The sequence below is a fragment of the Ambystoma mexicanum genome, chromosome 6q, assembly GCF_040938575.1.
Source record: "Ambystoma mexicanum isolate Mex_15411 chromosome 6q, UKY_AmexF1_1, whole genome shotgun sequence".
Taxonomy (NCBI): domain Eukaryota; kingdom Metazoa; phylum Chordata; class Amphibia; order Caudata; family Ambystomatidae; genus Ambystoma; species Ambystoma mexicanum.
The window spans coordinates 262,185,675-262,208,916 of NC_090937.1; the positions used below are offsets into that span (position 1 = coordinate 262,185,675).

General features: G+C 44.8%; 1 protein-coding gene across 1 annotated transcript in view; it reads right to left on the reverse strand.

The window, feature by feature from the left end:
* Nucleotides 1–23,242, reverse strand: part of ENPEP (glutamyl aminopeptidase) — a 441,170-nt gene that overhangs the window by 51,581 nt on the left and 366,347 nt on the right. The window contains exons 13-14 of the mRNA XM_069630729.1: nucleotides 22,147–22,202; nucleotides 6,333–6,483 (exon numbers count right to left, since the gene is read on the reverse strand). Coding sequence (XP_069486830.1) covers nucleotides 6,333–6,483; nucleotides 22,147–22,202 — 207 coding nt within the window. The remainder of the gene's footprint in view (nucleotides 1–6,332; nucleotides 6,484–22,146; nucleotides 22,203–23,242) is intronic.

Here is a 23,242-nt window from a genome sequence, read left to right on the forward strand (position 1 = left end):
CTAGCATAAATGGTCAGGGATACTTCTATGACTGAAAGCTATAAGGCAGAGGAGAAGCCTGAAGAGAGATACCTGAGAAGCCTAAAACCTGTGAAGGATCGTGGGAGTTATCTTGGAAGCAGCAAGATCCAAGAAAAGTCCAGTCTGTGAGTAAACCCCGGAAGAGCATTCCCAAGAGAACCTTTCTGTCTTTTGTATTAGACCAGGATTGGACATTTGAGAGTAGGATTTGTGAATTATTGTGTTGGCCACTGCTTGGAAACTTTTTGTTTTATCAGCTCAGGGTAGCCAGGGGGTTTAGGACTCATCAACATTAGGATTTGGAACTTCTAGTGGACCATTTCTTTGTACAATGTCTTGTACACCAGGGGGTCCCTGGAGAGAAAAGGGCCCTTAATACTAGCACAAGAACTTTATGATTTTGGCACTCATATTTGGAGGTGTTGGACACCTGGATAAAACCACTCTTCTCTCTTGTGGTTTGTTTTTGTAGGAGCCTTGTAATGCTGGGCTCTTCTACTGGGTCTTTAACACCCAGGCGTGACCTCTAGGCCTTATACTAGTCTCAGGTACCCATGGGTGCCTCCAGAATATCAGTCACTGCCTTTGAATCACTACGCAAGTGTTACTTATCCTCCATGGTGGGTTTGCCAGTCTGACCAGATCCAAATTGTGGCTCTCAGCTAGTCGCAGGCCTGTCTGCCCTTGCAGTGGTGTTAAGGTCTGTTACTGGCCAGTTCTCAGCCCCGGATACATAGGCTTTAAACTATCTCAGCCCTGGCACTCTGACTCCTCTCCAACTCAGGCCCCACTGTCTCTACCTTCCACCTCCCAAGGGGGCTCTGCTCGTTGGCCTTATACGCCTCCTTGGCATGGTGCATTTTGGATCAATTTTTCTGGACCACACTGCCCACCAGCTTCTCCCCCCTCTTCTCCTGGTAACATTTTCTCACTTTTCCTTCTCCTCCCTTCAGCATGCTTCTCTCCTTCCTCCTCCTGAGATCTTGTTTCCCCGATCTTGCCACACTACTTCCTCCAGATGCTTTCCTTTTCCATGACTTCTAACTTCAATTGTCCTCCTTCCTTCTATCACCCTCCTCGTATTTGTTCCCATCCCTGTTCCTTCCTTCAACCTGCCTCACTATCTCTTACCATTTCCAACATTACACTCCTAGCATGAAGTGCACAGCCCACTTTTATAATATGGACTGTTAGTTATTGGGTTACCTACATTCTTGAGTGGATGTACCTGCAAGGATGACAAAACATAGCCCAGGTATTGGTCTGTTTCATTCAACCCCAGCAAAGGAGCATTAAAGGAACTTCTAATCACTGATAATTGGTACGTGGCTCCAGAGACATAACTGTCAGGCAAACCATCTTAGAATAACGTGGCACTGTCATGGAGACTGCCTAATTTCACAATGGCCCTCCCCTTCCCAGCATATTTAGTCTGTATCCTCAATGCTGGCGGTTTATGATCTGGGCTGCTTTCTTGGCATCATCAAGCATGGGGTAAACAGCGGTCCAATGTTCATTTCAGAGGCTATGAGCATGTGCCCAGTGGTCCTCTTTTTCTGTAGTGTGCGGGCTGTGCTCATGTACTGTGTGCCCTGGACCCAGGGGAAAGTACTTTCTCTATGTCCCTCTATGGGTTGCTTGCCGATATGAACAAAGAGGCTGGGAATATGGGGGTGTGATATGAGGGGCCCATCAAATACCCCAACTGCGATCAACATCATTTAGTGGCTGGTCTTCCCCAGCCTTCAGAGACCCTCTCTCAAAACTGCATGACCTCAAATGGAGAATATGTCAGAGCTCCCAGTTTGACATTCCAAGCTTCTTATACGCGTGCCATTCCCATCAATCTCCCAGCTTTGAAATCCTCAGTAAGCATCGTGGCAAGGACCCAATTAGTACCCCAAAAAAGTCCCTGCTCTCACAATTTCAACACAATGGACTAACAGATCTTAAATTAGCTTTGTTCATATTGAGAACAAGCTGTTGCTTGTGAAACCCTGCATGGAGAGCTCAAACTAAAAAGATAGAACACATTTCCCAGTGCCCTACAGAACATAATGGTATGCAATGAGATGTGGCGTGGACAAGACTTTCCAAAATGGAAAAATAAATCACAAATTATGATTCCACACATTGAAAACTATACACAGGTTTGTGAAGGGAGGTCCTTTTTATGTCATGCTTTTCAGACAATGTGTGGTGCCATCTAGAAGTAGTCCAACCACTGCTGCGTAGGACGCATCCTTCTGGGGCTGGGGCGGTACTTACATTCTTAGGGTTATATACCGGTTGTTGCCACCTACACTGAGGTGTAACCCCACACCTTTATTTCCCAATTCCATACCCATGGTCATGGTGGTTAATAAAATTTGAGATAGCCATTGGTACTCGAGGGCAGCTCAGCAATGCAATTGATGATTTTTGGAGTCCGGAGTAGTGCACCCAATGAGTTGAGCTCTTATCTTGGGGGATAGGGTGAAGGTTACCTCTATCAGTTCTTCTAATGCTGTGGCCCGAAAAACATTGAGAGATGGCAACCTCATGTGACTCTTCCCCCATCTTGTGTGAGGCTTTTCACCAGATCAGTTAGGTAGCTGTAGTGGGCATGGGGTGGTCTTGCCAATGCCCAACTCGAGGGAACAAGATGGGAACCAGTGTAAGGGCAGAAGAAGTGGTGGAAGGGTATTGATGGCCTGTTGGTGCAAGGCCTTGGCAATCCTCCCAATTATCTGAGAGCCCTGGAGAGCATCAGGTCTGGTTTGGGAATCCCAGATGAACATCAGGGTAGAGAGATTGCCATCTGGGCACTGCTGTTTGAAGTTGCTTCCTTTCTCCGTACTATTTGTGGATGCAGCCTGGGGTGTTAGCCACTTCTTGTTTTTCTCAGAAAGCATGCGATGCACTGCAGACAGGGAATGTATGCAACTGCTAAGAGGACATACCACAGAAGGTAGTTCTATGTGACCCACTCCTCCTTTCAGTTGTTTAAGATATAATAATGCATGCTCCTTTTGGCAGGTGTCTTTTGCTGGCAAAGGACTGTTCCCACCATACATTGAAGGCTAGGGGCATTGCCGTGAGGTTGGATGGAGGGGCAGAGCCTGCCTGAAGAAGCATGGCTCTTGCTAAATCCAATAAAGTGGGCACAGCATCTGCACATTTGCCATATGAGACACATAGACAGCCAGAAAGCAGGTGAAATTAGAAGGTAGCAACACAGACCAAAACACAAGAATTGACAAAGATACCAAACAAAATCCTTTTGCTCATAACTGGCTGAAGAGGGCTCCACTTAAATGGCTGCATAAGACAGTAGAACATCCTTAGAAGTCACATGTATTTGGTTCCATGAGCAGTTGCTGTTGTTGTGTCTGGTATCAATGAAAAAGCTTGAACGATGAGGCTACCTGATAATTGCTATTTGTGAGTAAAGGTGGCGATTGCAGGTGTCTGGCCACTGGCCAGATGGGTGTACAAAGGAGTAGGAATGGGAAAAATAGGGACACAACTAGTCATAGTGAAGAGGTATATTATCAGGCATTGGTATATTTTAATTGTATGTGGGGGAGAGAGACAGCATTCCAGGCACATAATCTCTATGAGCGAACATATCTTTCCCAAACCATTTACATGTAATTGGGGGATGATTCGGAGGTTCAGAGCTGCCAAGCTCAGGCTCTCGCTCCATCATTAAAAGAATGCCTTCAAACCGTAACAACTCCAAAGAAACGGGTCTTTGGTGAATATGATAAGTGCTAAGTAAACCCTTTGGGAAAAGAATATGTACGAGTTTGAATATGCATTCCATTGTCAAGTACATTTATGTCAAATACGGTCCCACTACAGCTGGACACCTACTACTTAACGTGGCGGGTATTATTTCTAACTGTATTATAAAATAGAGTCTGTTTGCCACCTCTTTTGGGCTACAGGTGTGCTCAGTAAACAGACTTTGCATGTATATGTGCAATGTCTCGGTCAGTGTGTTTGTTGATGTTCGTTGGGACATCCAGGCGGCCATCAAGAGGGATACATGTGCTCGGAAGGGATTAAGCCATTTTTCAATTCTCTAAGAGCGTCATTGTTGGGGTTCCTCAAACATCAGGGCTCTGTCTTCATATCAACTTTTCCAAAGCCAGGGCCCCTTGGTCCATTTGTTCCTGGGAGCAGTAATGTCATGGCTGAATATACCGATCTTAAACATGGTTTCATAATTGCCCTCTCTGGGGAACGCAAAGGACGGTCATTATGATTTTCTTTTATATGAAGAAGACAGGCATATTTCTTTAGGTCTGTTGATGATTTGCGCTGGCATTCACATAGGGAACTTGAGTAAATCAGTGACAGGAATATGGGGGGGTCTTAGTGTTGGACAATGCCTAGGGGTAAGGATGGGCTTCAAGCTCAAGTGCTTAATTTGAAATTCCTATCTGTGACTGTAATGATTATTGACACTTTCATTATGATATGTTTAAATAACTAGTTAATATGCTCATAATCACTTTCCACAGTAAGTGGACAGCATCCCCACCCGCTTTCTATGATTAGCCCTGCGTGTGTTTTGCTGCAAGAAGGTTTTATTTACTTTCTAAGACGTTTCACCAAAGTTTGTATGCAACAATTTGGACGTGAGGTAGGACTTGACTGGCAGCACCATTTCGCCACAAGTCCTCCCTTCACCCATTCTTTGCCTCAGCCTATGGTGGCCATCACATTTTATTTCAGGGGCAGCCCGGCACGTGCCAACGAAAGACAGGCATTCATATTGCAGTGGAGCTATAACCAGGCTGATATCTGACATGGCCAGATGAACATGCATGGTTCCTCGGTATTACAGGGGGCGGTAGCCTACCAACTCCGGGCCATTGATATGATATGATAGGTTATTTTTAACACACGTGGACCCGAGGATCGAACCTTCGTGGCTCCGTGTCGTCTTGCTTCCAAGGTGAACACGTTGCCCCTGAGTTACAGACAGCACTCAAAACAGAGGAAGCCTGAAGTTCAATACACTGATGCAATTAGTGAAAAGCAAGGGACATAGGGATTCACCAGGATAAGGCTCATGAGTGGCTCACCTAGACATAGTGAAATCCCTGGGATCCACTGATCCCGCTGAGAATGTATGGTAGCCAAAGGATTACAAAACGCAATCCTCCAAATTATGGGTACCATATTGCAAATGGGAAATAAGAAAGAACTCCCATTTTCTGTGCCTTGGAAAATATCAATGGCGTTCCCTTGTCTACCAAGTGGCAGCTGCAAATTGAGGATTACCTAGCAAGTTCCACCAGCTCTGGTAAGGGCAGGCCTGCTGCCACACTTCAGTCTTCCTCCCACCTGTAGCGACATGTTGGCAATTAGACAGTGTGTCCTCCCGCTGCCTTATACAACCTTGTGGCCTCTTGGTTGCTCAGAATTGTCTCTTGCTTTTTTTATTTGGGCAAACAGTGCGCGGGAATGGACCGTGGAGGGACCCTGTCGACTCCCACACAGGTTCAATCAGAGCCAATGAGGTATTGTATCTGGTTTGTGAGGTGAGCTCATTAGATATAGTTTGATTTTCACCAGGTTCTATCCGAATTGAAAGGTCAATATACATCCCTCCTGAAGTTCCCAATTTATCATTCCATGTAAGTTCTCCACATTCCCTCTCAGTAGGTAAGGGGCATCTTGAAGCAGCAAAGGTGGCCGCCCGGGGGAATCAGACATCTGTGCTGGATGCTGCAATGAATTACAACATGAACAACTGGCATCCTTTTTCTACACAACAATAAGCAGAGAATCCGACGATGGAGGGATAGCACCCAGCAATTAAGATTGGCCCCTTTGAGCAAAGCATCCTGTACAGTGTCCGATGCTATATTTTGATTGTGGGCATGCTCAGTCTATCACTTTATGAATTTGAATGATATAATGTCACACTGCACCCACCCCCCCCCCTTTGGTGCTCAAGTTGGGAAAAGCTAATTTGGCGATATGCACTGCACAAGCACATTGTGAAATCCAGACAGCATGAAATGGGAGGCACTTTGGGGGAAAAGTACATTTAAACATGTTTTTTTTGATTCAAAAATACAGAAAGCTACAGCACATGGCAGCCAGCAGTGGAGAAGTCCAATAAACTGAACAGGTTTCAGCCAATAATAGCTATGTTTGTTTTGATGTTGTGTCTACAATTATGGTTTGTGTCCTGAGAAGTCAATAGCAATCCTACACCAGTCGGTTCCATGGTCCATCAACATACGCACTGGAGATGTGGCATTTGCATTGCTTTTCCCATTTGAACAAAATGTATTCAGACACAGTACCTTGAACTTCGGGTAGAGTTCCTTGTCATCTTCCAGCATATCCGTGAGGTAGGACAGAGCAGATATCACTCTGTGCCAGGGTAGATACTCTTCCTCCTGTGTGAGATATTTGGTCAGGTTCAGCGCAGTTGGGTAACTAACAAGCTCAGCTCTGAAGGGAAGAAAAGAGAGAAATCAACTTGACATAAGTTGGACATAAATGAAGCAGTACACATTTCTTTTTTTCTTTTTTTTATTGATATAGTTAATTAATTAAATCAACTTTTCAATACAAAACTTTACACTTTTTAAGAAGAGAACAACAGTACAATATAATGCAATAAAATATATTAAAATGCAGATGTTATATAATAAAAAGAAAGAAAAGAAAAAAGAAGAATTCATAAAACATGGATTGTTAGAACACAACTTGAAAAATAAAATATTCAGAAAGATAAATTCACTGCATGTAAAAAATGGACAATTGCTATTTGAAGGGAAATATTTGTGGTACATAATAAGGAAGACCATCTTTGTACTGGATCTAGTATCCCAAGATGATTAAAAAACGTTTGATGCTCACTGATTAAAGCTGGACACAGAGATAATAGGTGTTCTAGGGTTTCCATAACATTTGTATTGCGGCAGAGTCGACAATAGGCTAGATCCAATGAGATGCGATTGCGTTGAACAAGCAATTCACGAGTGTGCCACAGATTTAGACGCATCCTTAGAATTCCAGAGCGTATTTATTTACACTGAAACTTAAGGAGGTACGGTTCTATAGAACCTAGACATTTATGTTTGAATTTGTCAGGAATGGCCGATTTGTACTTTAAGCATTTGTCTCTGATGTTAATCCAATCGTAACGATAAATTAGATTCTTAACTTTGTCAGGATTGGTAAGCAACATCTCAAGGGTTACTTTAGCTTGGGCTAAAATGGAATAAGCGGATCGCAACCAGCATTTGATAAAGGTATGGTTGGTTTTAACTATGTAGTCAGAGATAAATTTTAAGATGTTATTTTCACTCGCTGACAACAAACATTTGCGCAGTAGCGCGCAAACCTTCCATGAGTATTGTGCATGTAAGGAGGTTAAACCTAATTCATAACGCAAATAGACTACTGGGATGGATTGGGGAAGCTGGAGAATTGCTTTCCAAAACTAGCCTTCCAGGTTATCTAAGATTATTGACGACCATGGTGGTTGGGATTCGAGGCCATATAGAATGCATGGAATAGCTTTTTGTTTCCAATACAACACAGCTGGCTTCATGGTGAAGGCACCATAGCGATGTATGATTGTCACGTCCCCGGTCACACTGGTCACACATCGCACTACCACCATGTCCCCATGTAATTCCCGACGGCGGTTGGACTACAGCTCATGTTGGCACAGCAAACCACTCAAGAGAAACTCCTTTCCGACACAAGCCCCTTACCTCCAGTGGTGGTTACCATGGAGACTGTCCATGCCACTTCATGGTCTCCGGATTGGTGTTGGGCCCCGTCCCGTTAAGCGGCACGTGATCAGGAAGTAACAGGCTCGATTGGTTACACAAGACGAGAAGCACGCATCATGCGATCAGGAAGGAAGCGTAACACGTGATGCGCTCACGTGACTTTTTTGCTTTTCAAAAGGTTCGAGCAAACGCTCACACTTCGCTTCACAGCTGCTTACGGAAAGTCTTGTAGAGCGTTTTTCTGCTTCTTGTTCCTTGGAATCCTTGATCACGGACTGCTTTCACGGACCTGCTCTGCTTCTCCTTGGTACCTTTGCTTTCTTTTTTTCTTTTTTCTTTTATTATTTTTTTTTTCTTAGTTTATTAATAAACTTTTTGAAATACGCAATTCTTTAATCAATTCCCTATTCAATAAAGAAAGGACACAAGGACGACAGTTCCCGTGTCCAGCCCACAGTCTTATACATCGAGCATGTCAATAAAGTTTATCACCGAGCAAGTTAGATTGACGGAACTCCCACTCAGGATTCTGAACCACCAGTCCTCCATGTTTCCATTTGTCGGTGCATATTTGCTCAGATGTATCGATCTGATCGAATTCAATTTGGGACAACCGATTACCAAATATACCTTTGCTTTGGCGATCTTTCCCGGATGAAAATACGAACTTGGTTTTTCCTTTGGATTTGTTTTTGGATCATCCATTGTTATTGTCGTGACCGGCCGGTTTTCTGACCACGATCATCTTGTACTGATTACGGATTTCCCATTGCAGTACTTTGTTCATATTTCTTGCCAAAAGCAGGTGTTTCTTTTCATCAAGAGTGCCACATTACCATCTGCTGCCTACCGCCGTCGATCATCATAGAATCCTGCCCAGTACTTCACCCAGGGTATCTGACCACTGCCATTGGGGTAAGAAAGATTGTGACTTGTCCTTGTAACCATTCACTGTCTTGTCTTGCTTTCTCTAACCAAGTTGCTTGCCTTACAGCGGTCAGGGGGTTCACTTCCGATGTTCCTGGTTCCAGGCTGATGACACTCCACACCTGTGGCCCCAAAGATTGCACGGGCAGTTATATTCTATACTTGTCCGTGTGGTACTTGGGGACGGAGGTTTCATCATCTACACGACCATCAATTCTTGACAATGATGACTTTGGCCTGAGAGATAGTTGTGTTTAGTTTTTGCTTTACAACATCCAGATGGCCAGAAACTGAGGCATTACCATCGAATATCATTCCCAAGTAGACATAATTTGGGACTGTTAACAGAGGAATTTGGTTAATTGTCCATAATGATTTTTGTCTTGAGAAATGATTTGGTTTATAGATGACACTTTGAGTTTTAGAAGTATTGATTCGCAATTCATTTTTTTCTATATAACTAATAAATGCATTGAGGAGGTTTTGAAGACCACTCAGGGTTTTTGAAAGCAGTACCATTCCATCCGCGTACATAAGAGTCTGGATTTGAATATTATTTAATTTGGGAGAGTCCGATGGTATTGCCTCAAAAACCTGGCGTACGTCATGCATGAAGTAGTTAAAAATGGCTGAAGCGAGTAAACAGCCTTGTTTGAGGCCACGGGCAGTTGGAATTGCCAAAGACAACAACCCTTCTAAAGTTAGTCTGATACGAACGGAAGTATCACAATGTAACACTTGGATGATTTGTTGTAGTGTGTAAGGACACTTATCTCTTGTCAATTTAGAGAATAACAGGGGGTGAGAAATGGCGTCAAAGGCTCTGTGAAGATCTACAAAGGCAAAGTAGATTGCCTGCTTTGACGATTGCGCTTGGGATTTGACTGCATTGAGGCAAAGCCAGTTAATGTTCATGCCCATGCCTGCTAGAAAGCCCGTCTGGAAAGGATCTCTTTTAAGGGTGATTTTTGTCCAGCTGTTAAAAACGCTGAGGATTAGTTTAGCAAAGAGCTTCCCAAGCGCATTTAGCAGTGCAATGGGCCAATAGTTACATGGAAGAGTTCGATCACCTTTTTTATGAATTGGAAATATTATGGAGCTTTTCCACGAGGTAGGAATACAGCGTGATGTAATGATCTGCTGGAATAGATCGTGCAAGATTTTGGCCCACATGACGGGATTTGATTTAAACATAAAGTTACTTAGGCCATCCGGACCCATGGCTCTTGAGGGACTGATGTGCTTAATATATCCCTCGAGAATGGTCGGAGAGCATTCTAGAAGCCATTTGCCTTGTCCTTCTTGTCTGTAGGCGGTGTTAGAAAATTTAGGATCCTCATGCAATTGGGTATAGTGCTGGATCCACTATGCCTCAAAAACAGTAAGAATTTGCATATAAGGTTGAGCCTGATGGGCACTACATTCTTCCACTATTCCACGATTAAAGACGGCCAGGTTTCTACGGTGTTCTTGTCTGCTATTAATCTAAGCATGTGTTCGCTATCATGCTGCAGGATATCGGCTTGATGTTGCCGCATCCAGTTGCGATATTTGCATTTGGCAGATTTTAGTTGCTGATTACGAGAGGGCAAATTAAATTTGCAAATTAGTCTCTTTTTACGCTGATATTCGGTCTTCCTGGCTTTAACCAGGGGATTAAATGAATGTTTGTGTAGGGCTCCTTGGCGATTGGCGGTATTCACTGGACTTTTGAAGGTGAACAAGCGGTTTGTATACTGCTTTGGATTATAGGAGTTATTGTTACAGGTGACCAATTTAGAAAAAGCTAGAAGATTGGTCTCAGACCAACGAAAACGGGATTTTGCATTGTGAACAAGTACATTTTGCAGAAAAAATGTATGAATTGAAGGTGCAGAAACCCATTTTATGGTTAATACTAGCAAAGGATGGTCACTATGTATTTGGGGAATGGCTTCAAAGGATTGTATGTGGCCATTCAAGTTGGTATGAGTGTACATATAGTCAATGGTGCTAGTCATGGTTTCTATCTGCCACGTCCGGTGAGCTGGAATGTCACCCTGTATAGCACCATTGGTCATATGGAAATTTAGTTCCAGCATGAATGTGGACCAACACTTAACTTTGGCAATGGTATTTCTGCCTTTAGGATGTAAACAGTCAAGGTTAAGGTCTCCAACAATGATGGTATCTGTGATGCCCGGAGTGATAGATATGAGGTCAAGCAATCTGGACATACCTCCATAAAAGGCTGTGTCTGTTAGTCCGAGAGGGTTGCGATAAATGTTAATCAGAGCTAATGTGTGAGATGGGCATGACATTTTCACAGATTGGATATAGGCCGACACCGAATCCCAAGATTGAACCGAAAAGCCCTTTGACATATTAAACCCCACCAACACGCCCGAGGAGGGATGACCTTTGGTGCCTGCAATCGCTGGTAACAGTACAACCTCATAATTATTCCATGCTGGTAAATTTAAAAGCCAGGTTTCCTGCAGAGCTATGATGTCATACGCTATGGGAAAGCTGGAAATAGAGGTTTGCAAATGGGAATGGCCTCGTGTGTTACAGCTTGTGATAGTACAGGAACATTCTTTGGAAATTACTGATGGTTATGACATATAGCGATGGTCGGGATGAGAATTTCTCGCTGTCATTTCATTATTCTGTATAATTTGCATTGATTAGTTTGCATCATTTCCTACATGTATACGCGCTGGGTCGTGCGCTAACAGAAATCCCATTTTAAACAACTGCATTTTTGCTTACCAAACAGTATTCAACACAATTCCAGATGGAATCCAGAAACGTACAATTGAACAAGTAGATTCAGAAATGAACTCGATCTGTTCGATATCACTCGAGCAGATATCTTCAAGCTCCACTAATTCCGAAAAAATATTTAACACACTGCGTCTGTTCAGATCATAAGTGCCGAAATTGCCTCCTTGACATTTTAAAATAAGAGAATGGCATTTTCGGGTGTCAAAGGCTTTGTGTCTAGATTTCAGAGCAGAGTCATCTTGTCGATTAGAATTAACAATTGGCTCAATGAAATTGCTTGGAAGGGAGGAGGTTGCCATGTGCTGGGAGGACAGAGGATGGTCAGTGCTATGAAGCAGAGGGGGAAGACATAAGTCAATTAAATTGGGAACAACAGCACTCGGAAGGAGCCATTGGAGCAAATTAGCGTTCTGTCCTTGGGAATTTGAGTCAGATTTCAATACTGGAGCCTTAGAGCGTGACGCTAAATAAGAATCCACAGCCTTATGTATGTGGACAATGGTAGGGTTGCAGATCTCATTTGGATTCGTTGTGGAAGGGTGAACCACAGTGTTCTGTTTAGGTATCTGTGAAAATATATTATTAGCAGGCTTCGGTACTCTCTGCACATTGGCGCAATCCAATTCCCGGATGAGAGCATCCAGTGGGGGGTAAGATGTAGGTGGGAGGGATGTGGTCACTGGAGGCACCGCCAGATTTTGAGGCACAAGTGCGGGATCACAGAGAGCGTGACTGGGAAGCATAGTGACCGCAATCTCCTTGGAGGGGGCAGCCGGGAGAAGCATAGGGGGCGCTGCCAGAACTTGGAATAAAACAGTGGGCTCTTGCGAAACAGGTTTGAATGGCAAAATAGCCAAAGGTACAGTAGCAGGTGCTGGAGGTGTGCACGATACTGCTTTGGCTGGTATAATTTTGTCTGTATTGGCATTCAATGTTTTGAAAAAAGATTTTTTCATGGTGTGTTTTGGAAGTCTTAAACTGCGACAGTTTTGGTTTTGCTTTGAAAGACGAGCAAAGCACCTTGGGAGTCGTTTTTTCTCTGTTATACCAGGTGGTGTAGTGGACAGGACCTCCTTCACGATGGGTACCACGGCTGTCATGGGGACAGTAGATGAAGAGGGAACGTCAGCCACTGGCGTGGAGGGGAGGCTTAGCCATGACTCACGTGATGGTAGAGTGCCGGCGGCAATGCCACTATCTACTTCTGGAATGATGATATTCGCAAAAGTTGGGAGAGTGGAAGCAGGTTGAGAAAGTGGGGACCTGACTGAACCAATTGTAATGATTGAAACGTCATCTACTGGTGCAACATCCGAAGTTAAGGGTATTTGAGAGTTTAACTTGAAGTGCCGTTGCAACAATTCAAGGAAAGATAGCACTTGTTGGGTTTGGGTGAATTGTTCCATAATTTTAGCATCTAGCCCATCATATAGCTTGGACAGGGACACCATATTCAGGTGCATGGCTGCCAGAGTAACATGAAGCGTGGGAAGGGCGGGAGGGGGGTGAGGAACTGGGGGAGGAGGTACATGGGAGACTGGTGCACGCGCTCTCCTTGGTGTAGGATATACAAAGGAGACTGTTGGAGAACCTGGGGAGGATGCTGTACCTGACGTGATTTCGGCGACGCCGTGTGAGCCAAGAAACATGGAAGTAGGAGACTCCCACTGGCTCGTGTATAGCGAAAGGTCAGGGTCAGAGCACGGTGAGGAGGTTTGGGGCGCCGCGGCATTGGGAGACCCTTCCCTCAAACGAGGGAGATGTGTCAAGGGAGTGTGAAGCATGGTGTGATCTGAAAGGGGCAAGGCTGAACATTTGGAATGGGGCCCAGGTGCAATATTGTCCGCTGCAGTGTCTGGGAGGAACACTCTAGGTGTATGAGAAGGGGCATCATTTGGAGGGGACAGAGTTGGTAAAGTCACTCTCCATGACAGGAGTCATGGGAGCAGGGGACAAGATAATAGATTTGTAAGAGGAACATGAATTATAAGAGGAACATGAGGCACGTGCAAGCAACATGGTTACACTATTTGGCTGGAAAGTTACGGGCATGTCTGTTTTTAAAGAGTATGCCATGAAAGCGCGTGCAACAGTGCCTAGGGAGGGAAGCAACTCTTTGTAAACAAACAAAACAATATGTGCAACAGGAAAAATAAAAGAATATAAAAAAAATAGCTGTCTACAGAGCAACCCAAACAACCAAACAGCCAAACTAAAATAATAGTGGCAATGGCAATCTTTGGCAATCTTTGGAGTTTGCTTACCAATCAAAATAAGAAGGAAAAGATGAAAATATAAAAATAATTAAGGGGACAGTCGCCTGGACCGCTGGCTGCGCAGCTAAGCAGCCAAGCAGTACTTAACCAGTACTTGCCCCGAGTGAGCACGCCCGGGTGCGCATATGTTTCAAATGTATGAGTTGTCCAATCCATGGACAAACAGAGGCGGAGCTCTAGGAAAGAGAGAAAAAAAACGAAAATCAGGAAAATGGACACAGGAAAGTCCAAACAAAGTCCAAAGTCCAACAAAGTCCAAACACTGTAGCCAGGAAGTGTGCACCAGTCACCTTCTTAAAGGGCAGACGGCAGCATTCAGTGGAGACAGCATGAAGCACAAACAAATCCGACTCCAGCAAGTACAACGCGCAGGGGGACTCGCTGCCAAGCAGTACTTAACCAGTACTTGCCCCAAGTGAGCGCGCGAGTGCGCGTATGTTTCAAATTTATGAGTTGTCCAATCCTCAAACAAACAGAGGCAGAGCTCTTCTTAAAGGTCACACGGCAGCATTCAGTGGAGACAGCACGAAGCACGAACAAATCCGACTCCAGCAAGTACAACACATTTCAATGAATGTGTGATTTGTGAAGAGGCATAGACTCTAATGCTATGCAGTTTTTGTTGCTGAAACAAGGCCGTTAAGATCTCATTCACATAGACTTGGTCAAATCAGATGTGAAGAAATAAACAAATGGGGGTGATTAACAAAAGATATTTCTGCAAGTTCGTCCATTGATGTACTTGAACACATGTCCATAAACCTTAGGGAACAGAAGCAGACTTCAGATTTACAAAGTGATGCACTACCGATAGCCCCTCACAGTCTTCCACATCCCAGTACCAACACAATGCACTTTCACCACCACAGGCCCCTTCCTGTGCCATTAGCTTTCATATTTACCATAAATGAAGCAATCAAGAGCTCGCCCAATACTCACACCTCTGCTCGCAGCATTCCCTGTGTTCAATGCTGTAGCTGGAGCCTGGTCACGTGATTCCGTAGTGGATGTGCTGTTGGACCGGTTGGTTGGTTTCCCTTTTTCATGGTTGCAAGAACATTTGTCAGGCGCCCTGCCCTAGCAGCACACACACCAGAAGGCTGTGTGCACAGGACACAGAAGTGGTGTGCTGGAAACGGGGGAAGCAGTGTGGGTGACGTGCAAGCAATAGTGTGTGTTTAAGCTTGAAAATATGTATTTGTATTCATTGGAGATAGTGTAACAGTTCTTCTTCCAGAAAAACTGTACAGAGAACCCATCAGCATTAATGGGTGCCTTGCAAGGTAAGGAAAATACAGAATGATGATGGTACAATAGTAGCCAAGTAAAGAAGAACATTACTACACAAAATGGGGGTGGTGCAGATCAACTGAAGGGTGAACAACAACTATTTACAAGAGTACCACAAAATGTTCAGAGCTATGCAGTAGAAATGAGGAGGAGGTTTCGGGGCAGAGAGGTGTTGTGATTCTCTATGCCGGGGAGCCCCTCCCAGGCTAAGGAGGTGATGCATTAAGGCAGATTTGAAACCATCCAAAGTGGCACAGTGTCCATGATGCAGGGGATAGGCAGAGCCCCTGTAAGAGTGCCACAAGTTACAGAGAGCAAAGGTTGGAGACAGTGTAGGAGGATGGGTGTGCAATGGGCAAGTCCATGGGGGTTGCACATGTTTTAATTGCCGTTAATTTCACCCCGGCTATTCTAACTATGGTGTTTTCGTCACGGTTTTGCTGATTTTCTTTTAATAGGGGGGTCCTCCATCCCCACCTAACCCACCACCTCACCCTGCCAGCCACCACCCCAAAATCCCCTATCCAAACACACAACACATGTATTTTTTTTAAAGAAACCCCCAAAAACTGTTGTGGCAAAAAAACCATGGTTAATAGAGCCGCAGGAACATTTCCGCAATTAAAACATGTTCGGGTCCTACCTTGTGTATTTAGACAATGTATATTTAGAAAATGGAGCACCAAAAAGGAAAGGTAGTTGTTTGGCATATTCCTCTGGAAGGAAACTACACAAGCATCATTAAAAACAAAGGAGGCATAAGAGGTCCCCCCTCCTTTTTTTGCCTGCTCCAAGACTGACCACTGCTCCTGCACCACCTTAACCCCTAGAGTTTTTTCAGTGGCCATGCAGCCAATAAAACCGGTCCTGCCAGCAGTGACTCTGGCTCTTCCTGTCCCAACAGATGTTCTGATGGCTGTCCTTCCTCTAGGGCCCAGGCAAACTCCTTCCCCGAGGCATGCTCTGTCAACACAGTTTGCTGTTGTAGCACTGCAGCGAAAAATACCCTGGCTCGTCTTGCTATTGCTCCTGGGTTGGTTACCCTCCTCTCCCTGACTCCAGTGAGGTGGGCAGAGCCTTCAGAGAAAGCCCTCTTGCATCTTCACCTCTTGGTGTGACTCCTGAAAATACAGGATTGGTGATTGAAGGCCTCTCAGAACGTTTTTATTCCGGATTCCCTGGACTCCAGATGACGGGGTATATTTCCGGTGTGATGTAGGTACTGGGGGAAGGAAGCAGTAAATATTCGGGTGGCCAGCTGATACACTAGTCAGTGCCTGCCTTTTTATGTTAGTGGACGAGACATGTGCCATTGGGTGGAAAGTGGGAGGAGTAGCAGAGAATCCAGGAGGGAAGCTAGTCTGGGATGTATTCTTGCAGGATATTTGGGGTTGGAAGCAACAGAGATTCAAGGAAGTGGTGTCAGTGAGTGCACAACACATGGGGACAACATGTCAGCAACATGACAGCAGATAGAGACCTGCTGCTCCCTGTCTTTTCACATCTGCAGCAGCACTTGCTGTGTACACTGGGTCCCAGAATTGCACCTGGTACATTGAGGGTATCACACAATTCACATTTCACACCCCTGTCATAAGCACTCCAGAGAACATGCCGAGTAGTAAACGTAAGTGGAGGTGCATTGCACCATGGCAATGAGCATCCACCAAGACTGACAGGGTCAGAGAGGGGAGAAGCACACATTGTATCTACTGAATATCACGGAAGAACAACAAACTGTGTAGTTGCAGTGGGAAGATATTAATAATACCATGTTGCTATCCCCACAACCCCATCAATGTAAAGTTAGACACTAATGATGATGATGAGTAAGACAATGATGCTGAAAAAGACAACGTTTTAGATCCATCAGAGCCCATAAGGGAATGTGTGTTGCTGCTGGGAAGCAGCAATATAGAGGATGAGTGTTAGCATGACACCAATGATACAGAAACTGTAGTAGTAATGGAAGCTTGCACCCAACCTGTGTACCATCTCTTCGCAAAACAGCCTTCTGTTACAGATCAGAAAGCACATCATGTAATTTTGTGGCATTATAACACCCAAATGAGGCTAGCGTATGTGCTGTTAGCCTATACTGAAAGTCAAAATTGTGGGTGTGCGTCTCACCAAATAAACAGCATTTCAATCTGACCACGTACGCACTCTGCTGGAAAATGGTGCACTGGGGAAGTAAGGGACCTGTCATGACCCACAGAATGTGCCCCTTCTGGACTTCCTGGTCCTTGTCATGGCAGGGTTTGCATTCATTGTTTCTCCCAACATGGCCGTATCACGTGACACACCGTGCACCAGCCTTGACAGCGCACGTAGTACATTCCATAAATATGCCACGCGCCCACGGGCCCGCGCGTCTCAATGCTATTGCGAAGTAGCGACCAGACGTGTGCTCCGTAGCTCGTGGTATTATTCCCTTGCTTCTTCCACCCTAACCCAATTCTAGTCCCTTCCTCCCTTTCTTGATTCCTGGACTTGTGTGCTAGTTGCGCACCCTGTTATTTCCTGGATTCCTGGACCCTTGCTTCCCGGTACTTGAACGCACGCTGGAGTCGGAAGAGACTCGTGCAGCCTTATTCAAGACTCGAGTAGTACGCAAGAAGGCATTGATCAAGAAATCCAGCAAAGATCGAACTCAGGTGAGAAGGGGGGAACTCCTTGACAGGACCAACTTCAGGACCGCATCTATGCAGTCTCATATGATGCACTTGCGTGTTCTCAATGTCACTGGGCCTAGTAAGATCGTTGTTTTGTTCTCCCTTGTTCCCCTCCCTTGCCTTGTCCCGCTCTGAAACACTTCTGTACGAGCGTAAAATATAAATTTCAATATCAATGGAAAGAAGTAAAAACATATGAAATAGTTCTTTCCCCATACCATCTGACAAACAGAATCCTACCACCAGACCACACAATTATGCCTGAAAATATGACAGCTGGGCCACTGCTTGGGAGTGGTGCACCAAACGCTACTACCGTACCTCGGCAATGCATACAAGTGATCCCCATTGCACCTGGCCAGTGTTGTGGAAGCATTTGAGAGTGACTGAAAATGTCGCTTCACACGACAGACACATTCTGTTCAATGCTAGCCTAGCTAGGAAGTTGGCAATAGTCCTCTCGCATTTCACTTTAATGAAAAACCATGGATTTCAGCAGCTTATGGGAAATGTGGTTCACCGCTGGGAAGGCAACGACCACTGTTTTTTTCTCTCACAAGTTTGTAACAGAATTGTATGATGAATTCATGGCTACAATAGTCGGGCACTGCAGCAGTCCATGGGACAAAAAATCCACTTCACCATGGACATGTTGACCAGTGGTCATAGCATTGACTACATTGGTTGTCACAGCACACTTCCTCCACCAGCCAAGAGGGTGCCCTCGACTGATGCTATGGGGCAATGGGTGTCAGCACTTTGGCACAGGACAATTTTGAGCAGGCAAACGATTAAGAGCAGACGACACAAGGGAGTTGACATATTTGAGAATGCAGAGGAGCTAAAGGCCCAGTGACTAAGGCCTTGTCATTTGCATCTGGGCTTTGTTGTAGCAGAGAAATCAATTGCACTTCCTTGCTACCTTATAAATTAGCCAGGCACGGCATGTCCCATGAATTGTGCATGTCTTTCACATCATGGTCATATGCTTTATCATCTATTGTCAGCCTGTGAAATAAATGGTTGCTGCCATCCAGAAGATCTGCTCCCATTTCATGCCAAAAATGCACTGTGCCTATTGTACTACAGGTGTTACACAAGTTGCCTCTGCCCAACCTGAAGACCTCAGTGGCGTGACACTGGATTGCTACTGTGAAGGGAGGATAACTCATTGGCAATGCATAGGTCTTGGAAGCAAGACCACGCTGAGCAACACTGGTTCGAATCCCGGATGCACGCTACAAAAAACCCCAAAAATAGAGTGCGCTATAAATACCTGCACTTGCACGATCCAAATGTACAAGGCCTAGTAGGATTGTTCCCCCCTTCCCCTATCCCCTTGCTTGCATTACTTTCTACATGTTTGAAGTCTACATGTTGTGACAGGGCGGTCCACCACAAATAACCACACTGGCACTTTGGAAAAGTCCAAGGGTGTTTATTGAACTTAATTGTCAGAATGGCTTTTACTTGTTTCTGTTCTTGATTCTTTGGGGTCTAAGGGACTGGGGATGATTGGTGCTCGGGCCGGCCCTTTCCTCTCTCGACTTCCCCAGGCCTGGGACCAACATCCCAGCTCCAGACGGCCATAACGGGCTGGCTACCTGTCTTCATAGGAAACTTCTAACTTTCCCTCTCCTATCACTGGTTAGTTTCTCTGGGAATAGGGAATGGTGCCTTCTTTCACCCAGTGCCACGTATCAAAGCCTCTCACTCCTGACCCTTCACTATACTGAACTTTTTCACTGTTCTCCTTCTACCACGTCACTGTCCCTCCAATCTCACACTCTGCTTTGCCACCTCCACCCATCGTTCTTACTTCCTTTTCCCACTCCTATTCTTACTACCTCTGTTCCTTCTTCTCCCTCCTTCCCCTCACTCTACATCTCTGCCTACTACTGTTCCTGTAATACTAACTCCTATTTTACTCTATGCCAATATCTACTCCTATGTTCCAACTCATTGTTGTTTCTCCCGCTACTACCACAACCACTATTCCCAGTCTGCTACTATCACTAACTCTCTCTACTACCTTCCGATTTACTTAGATATGTGGTGCCCTGCTTCCACTTTACTAGCACCTGTTCAACCCTCAGGGACCTCAAGGATATGGTGCCCTGCTCACTGCTCTACTACCAACTCTCACTCTACGACTAATGTCCTTTGCTCTCTAATCCCACTACCTACCACCTCTACTCCCAACCACCACTACCTATGCCACTCCTGCTACCCCACTCCACTACTTTTACTCTACCTCTACTGCTCACACTCCTCTATCTCTCACACAAACACTCAACAGACCCCCTCCTTAACAATTGCCTCCGCACTCCTCCCGCTCTCGCCTCCTCTGGTGTCTCGGAAGTCCTACAGCATCTCCTGTCCTCACCCAACTAATCCACACTGGCACACTCACATGTACTTCCTTAAATACCCAACCCTCTCCCAGGATTGGCTACTTACCCTGACTGATCACTTACCTGTCTCTGAAAGGTCTCACAGGGGAAGGGCATTGGAGGGCTTAAAAGGGCTAGTAAGCCCCATCCCTTTTCCAACATGGCTGATGTTAGGGATGAGTGTGGCACCCCTATGGTGCTGAGCGCCTCTTCCGGTGACATCTGCTGGTATTGTGGTGCCCAACCACCCCACATATGTTCTGCCACAATGGTAGCCTCTACTTGAGGACCCTTTCTCCATGCCTCTGTGCTCAGGGCCTCTCCTGATGTCCATGGCCCTGCCTCTCCTTCCACACCTTCTTCTGAGTCCTCTGCAATGTCACAGCAAGTACCCCAATGACTTGGAGGACCAGTGATGCTGTGTGGCACAGGCCCATGAATTGGCACCAACAAACAGCAGGAGCGCCCCACCCACCACACATCAAAAATGGGGAAATCCTGCTCCTTCTGGCAAGAAAAATGCAGCTACACCACTTCCTCCTCTCGTCCCACCATCTTCTCCTCCCAGAGTGTCAAGTGCACCTTGAGAAAACAAGCCAACAAAGAAAAAAGGAATACCAAAGACAGAGAATCCAACAGTGAACATGCCCTGAGAACCAAAAACACAGCGAGAAAAAGTCAACGTTCTCCTAAACAAAGGACAGTACCCAGCACTACACTATGACCAACCAACACAACCACCACAAAAGTAAGTGGGTAGATGCGAGAACAATAACAAACAGCCGAGAGGAAACTGGGAAAGGGTCAATTACTTTTTGTAGTTGTTAGAGTCATGGGTAGGAATGAGTATTGCCTTTTTAAGTTTTATTCGTGGAAATAAAGGGGAAAAGAGACACGAAGAAACAGCAGATTGTTTCTTATGTTTTATATGGGTCAATCTAACAACCCATGAACAAACACTAGGACAAAGGGGCACACACTAGGACAACAAAAAGCAAAGAAAATCCTGAGACCAAGAGACTATATAAAAACAAACAACTAAGACTCCTAAAACTCTATCTAGAGTACTCTACAACAACCCAAACACTGTAGGCCGTATGTTTTGGCCAGGTATAAATAAGGCACTATTAAACCATACATTAGCACCTATGACTGGAGCATTAGATCCCATACTATATTCTTTCCCTATAAGAACACTTAGATTTGAACTGAATAGCAGCAGATGTCAGGGAATCCCTTGCGGTAATGGATTTTCTACATAATCCTTAGCCCCCATTTGTATTTCGATTTGTGTTCCTTCTCTTCAACCAATGTTGCCATAATGTGAATGGGAATGTTCAAGTGCGAAAGATTTTCTATTAAGGTTTGCTTCAATGTCCTGTTGATGAGCACATGGTTTACATCCTATGCTAGAGAAGATGACAAAGGATGATCACTCCTTTTTGTTGGAGTTCAGGACTACAGCAAATGGCCGTGTGCGATAGGCGGTCTACGTGTGACAACTGATTTACCCTTAGCTCTCAAGGTGTTAACCGACATGGATTTTTGTTGCTTGATTTCATTACTTTGCATGCTGCTATTTTACAAGACAAGAAAGTCCTGGTATTATGAGGAGCAACAAGGAAGGAGGAGCTGCTACACTAAGACAAACCCACAAATCAAGAGAACGACATTAAACGTGTTAATGGTATAATGATGGCTGTTATCCCGATTTTCTGAACCTCATCATCTCACTCTGCTGTGCCCATCTCCTCATTTCTTGGCTTCATATTTTACCTTCAAAGATCTCCACTACTAACAGCTGAATCATTATAAGAAGAGCGTGAGCAGATGCGTGAGTGCTCTATGCAGATGCGTGAGTGCTCTATGGAGGCAGTGCTATCATCTCGCAGCAGCAAAGAGGCAAGTCACAGGGTCGCTGCTTGAATTTAAAAGGTTCTGGTGACAGAAATACCAGATAGCCAATATTATTAAACATGAAAATGAGTTCCAAGTCCTGAAATATGTTAATAAAAAGTGCAGTCTTCAACAACACACCTACCTTGCAAAAGCAAAGGCGTCATCAAAAGTGCCGGCACGGTCAGCCGCAGAAAATATCTAAGAAATAAATATGCAGATTTACTATACAAGGCCATTTTTAAAGGAATACATATACTAATACATTTAGGCAGTATTTTAAAAAAATAACAATAACAAATCTACCAAGAAACACAAAATGCAAGCTTCACAAATGTGTGCAACGTGCAATCAGTCATAGATACACTGTTCAAGGGCTCGCAATGGGCCTAGACGAACTAGTCTGAGGAAAACGTGAATTACACACATTTTGGGATTTCAATCTTTTTCAGAGATTCAGTTGACATGTTTTGAGGCTCACCCAGGCACTGGCATTGCAGAGGATGGGAAGCTGACATTCTCCACAAGCCCCCAAAAAGTGAGACAACCATACCGATGACAGTGGGGCATGTTGTGTGTTCCCCGCCAGTGCCAGTAGAACTAGAGATACAAAAAGGTCTTCTCCTATTTGTATGTACACCGGCTTCTGCTCGAAATAGATGTTTTTATATTTTCGAGTGTTAGAAATAGAAACTTTTTTTATTGTTAATGCAGGCAGGCCTGCATGAGCTAAACATGAAAAGTACTTTATTTTCAGTGTGAGTGGGCCTGCTCATGCTGAAAATATTCAAAGAAGGGAACTCCTTTTGCAATGTGAGCAGACACACTTATGCTTGAAATAGAAAACACAGTGTTCGTTTCCTAACCCAGGTGAACTTGCTCACAGTAAAAAGGGTGTGATTAGTTCTAGAACAAATGTACCAACCCACATTAGAAATAGAAAACAGTTATTTGTGGGCTGCTAGGGGGATGTTTGGCAGGGATCAATACCCTGCAGAGGGATTTGAAAAAAGTGAGGGGAGGGATGTTGCAAGGGGCGTGGGCCTAACAATATGAAGTAAGGAGACCCAGGGGAGGGGAGAGGTATGGAGTGCCTGACAGTTCACCTACCCATGGGTGACCTGAAAATATTCATGACTAACCACATTTTTAAAGAGGGACACTGCAAGGACGAGTGGTCTTGCTCATTTCAGCTCATACACCCCAACATCAATCTTACATTGTAGTTCATTGTAGTACCT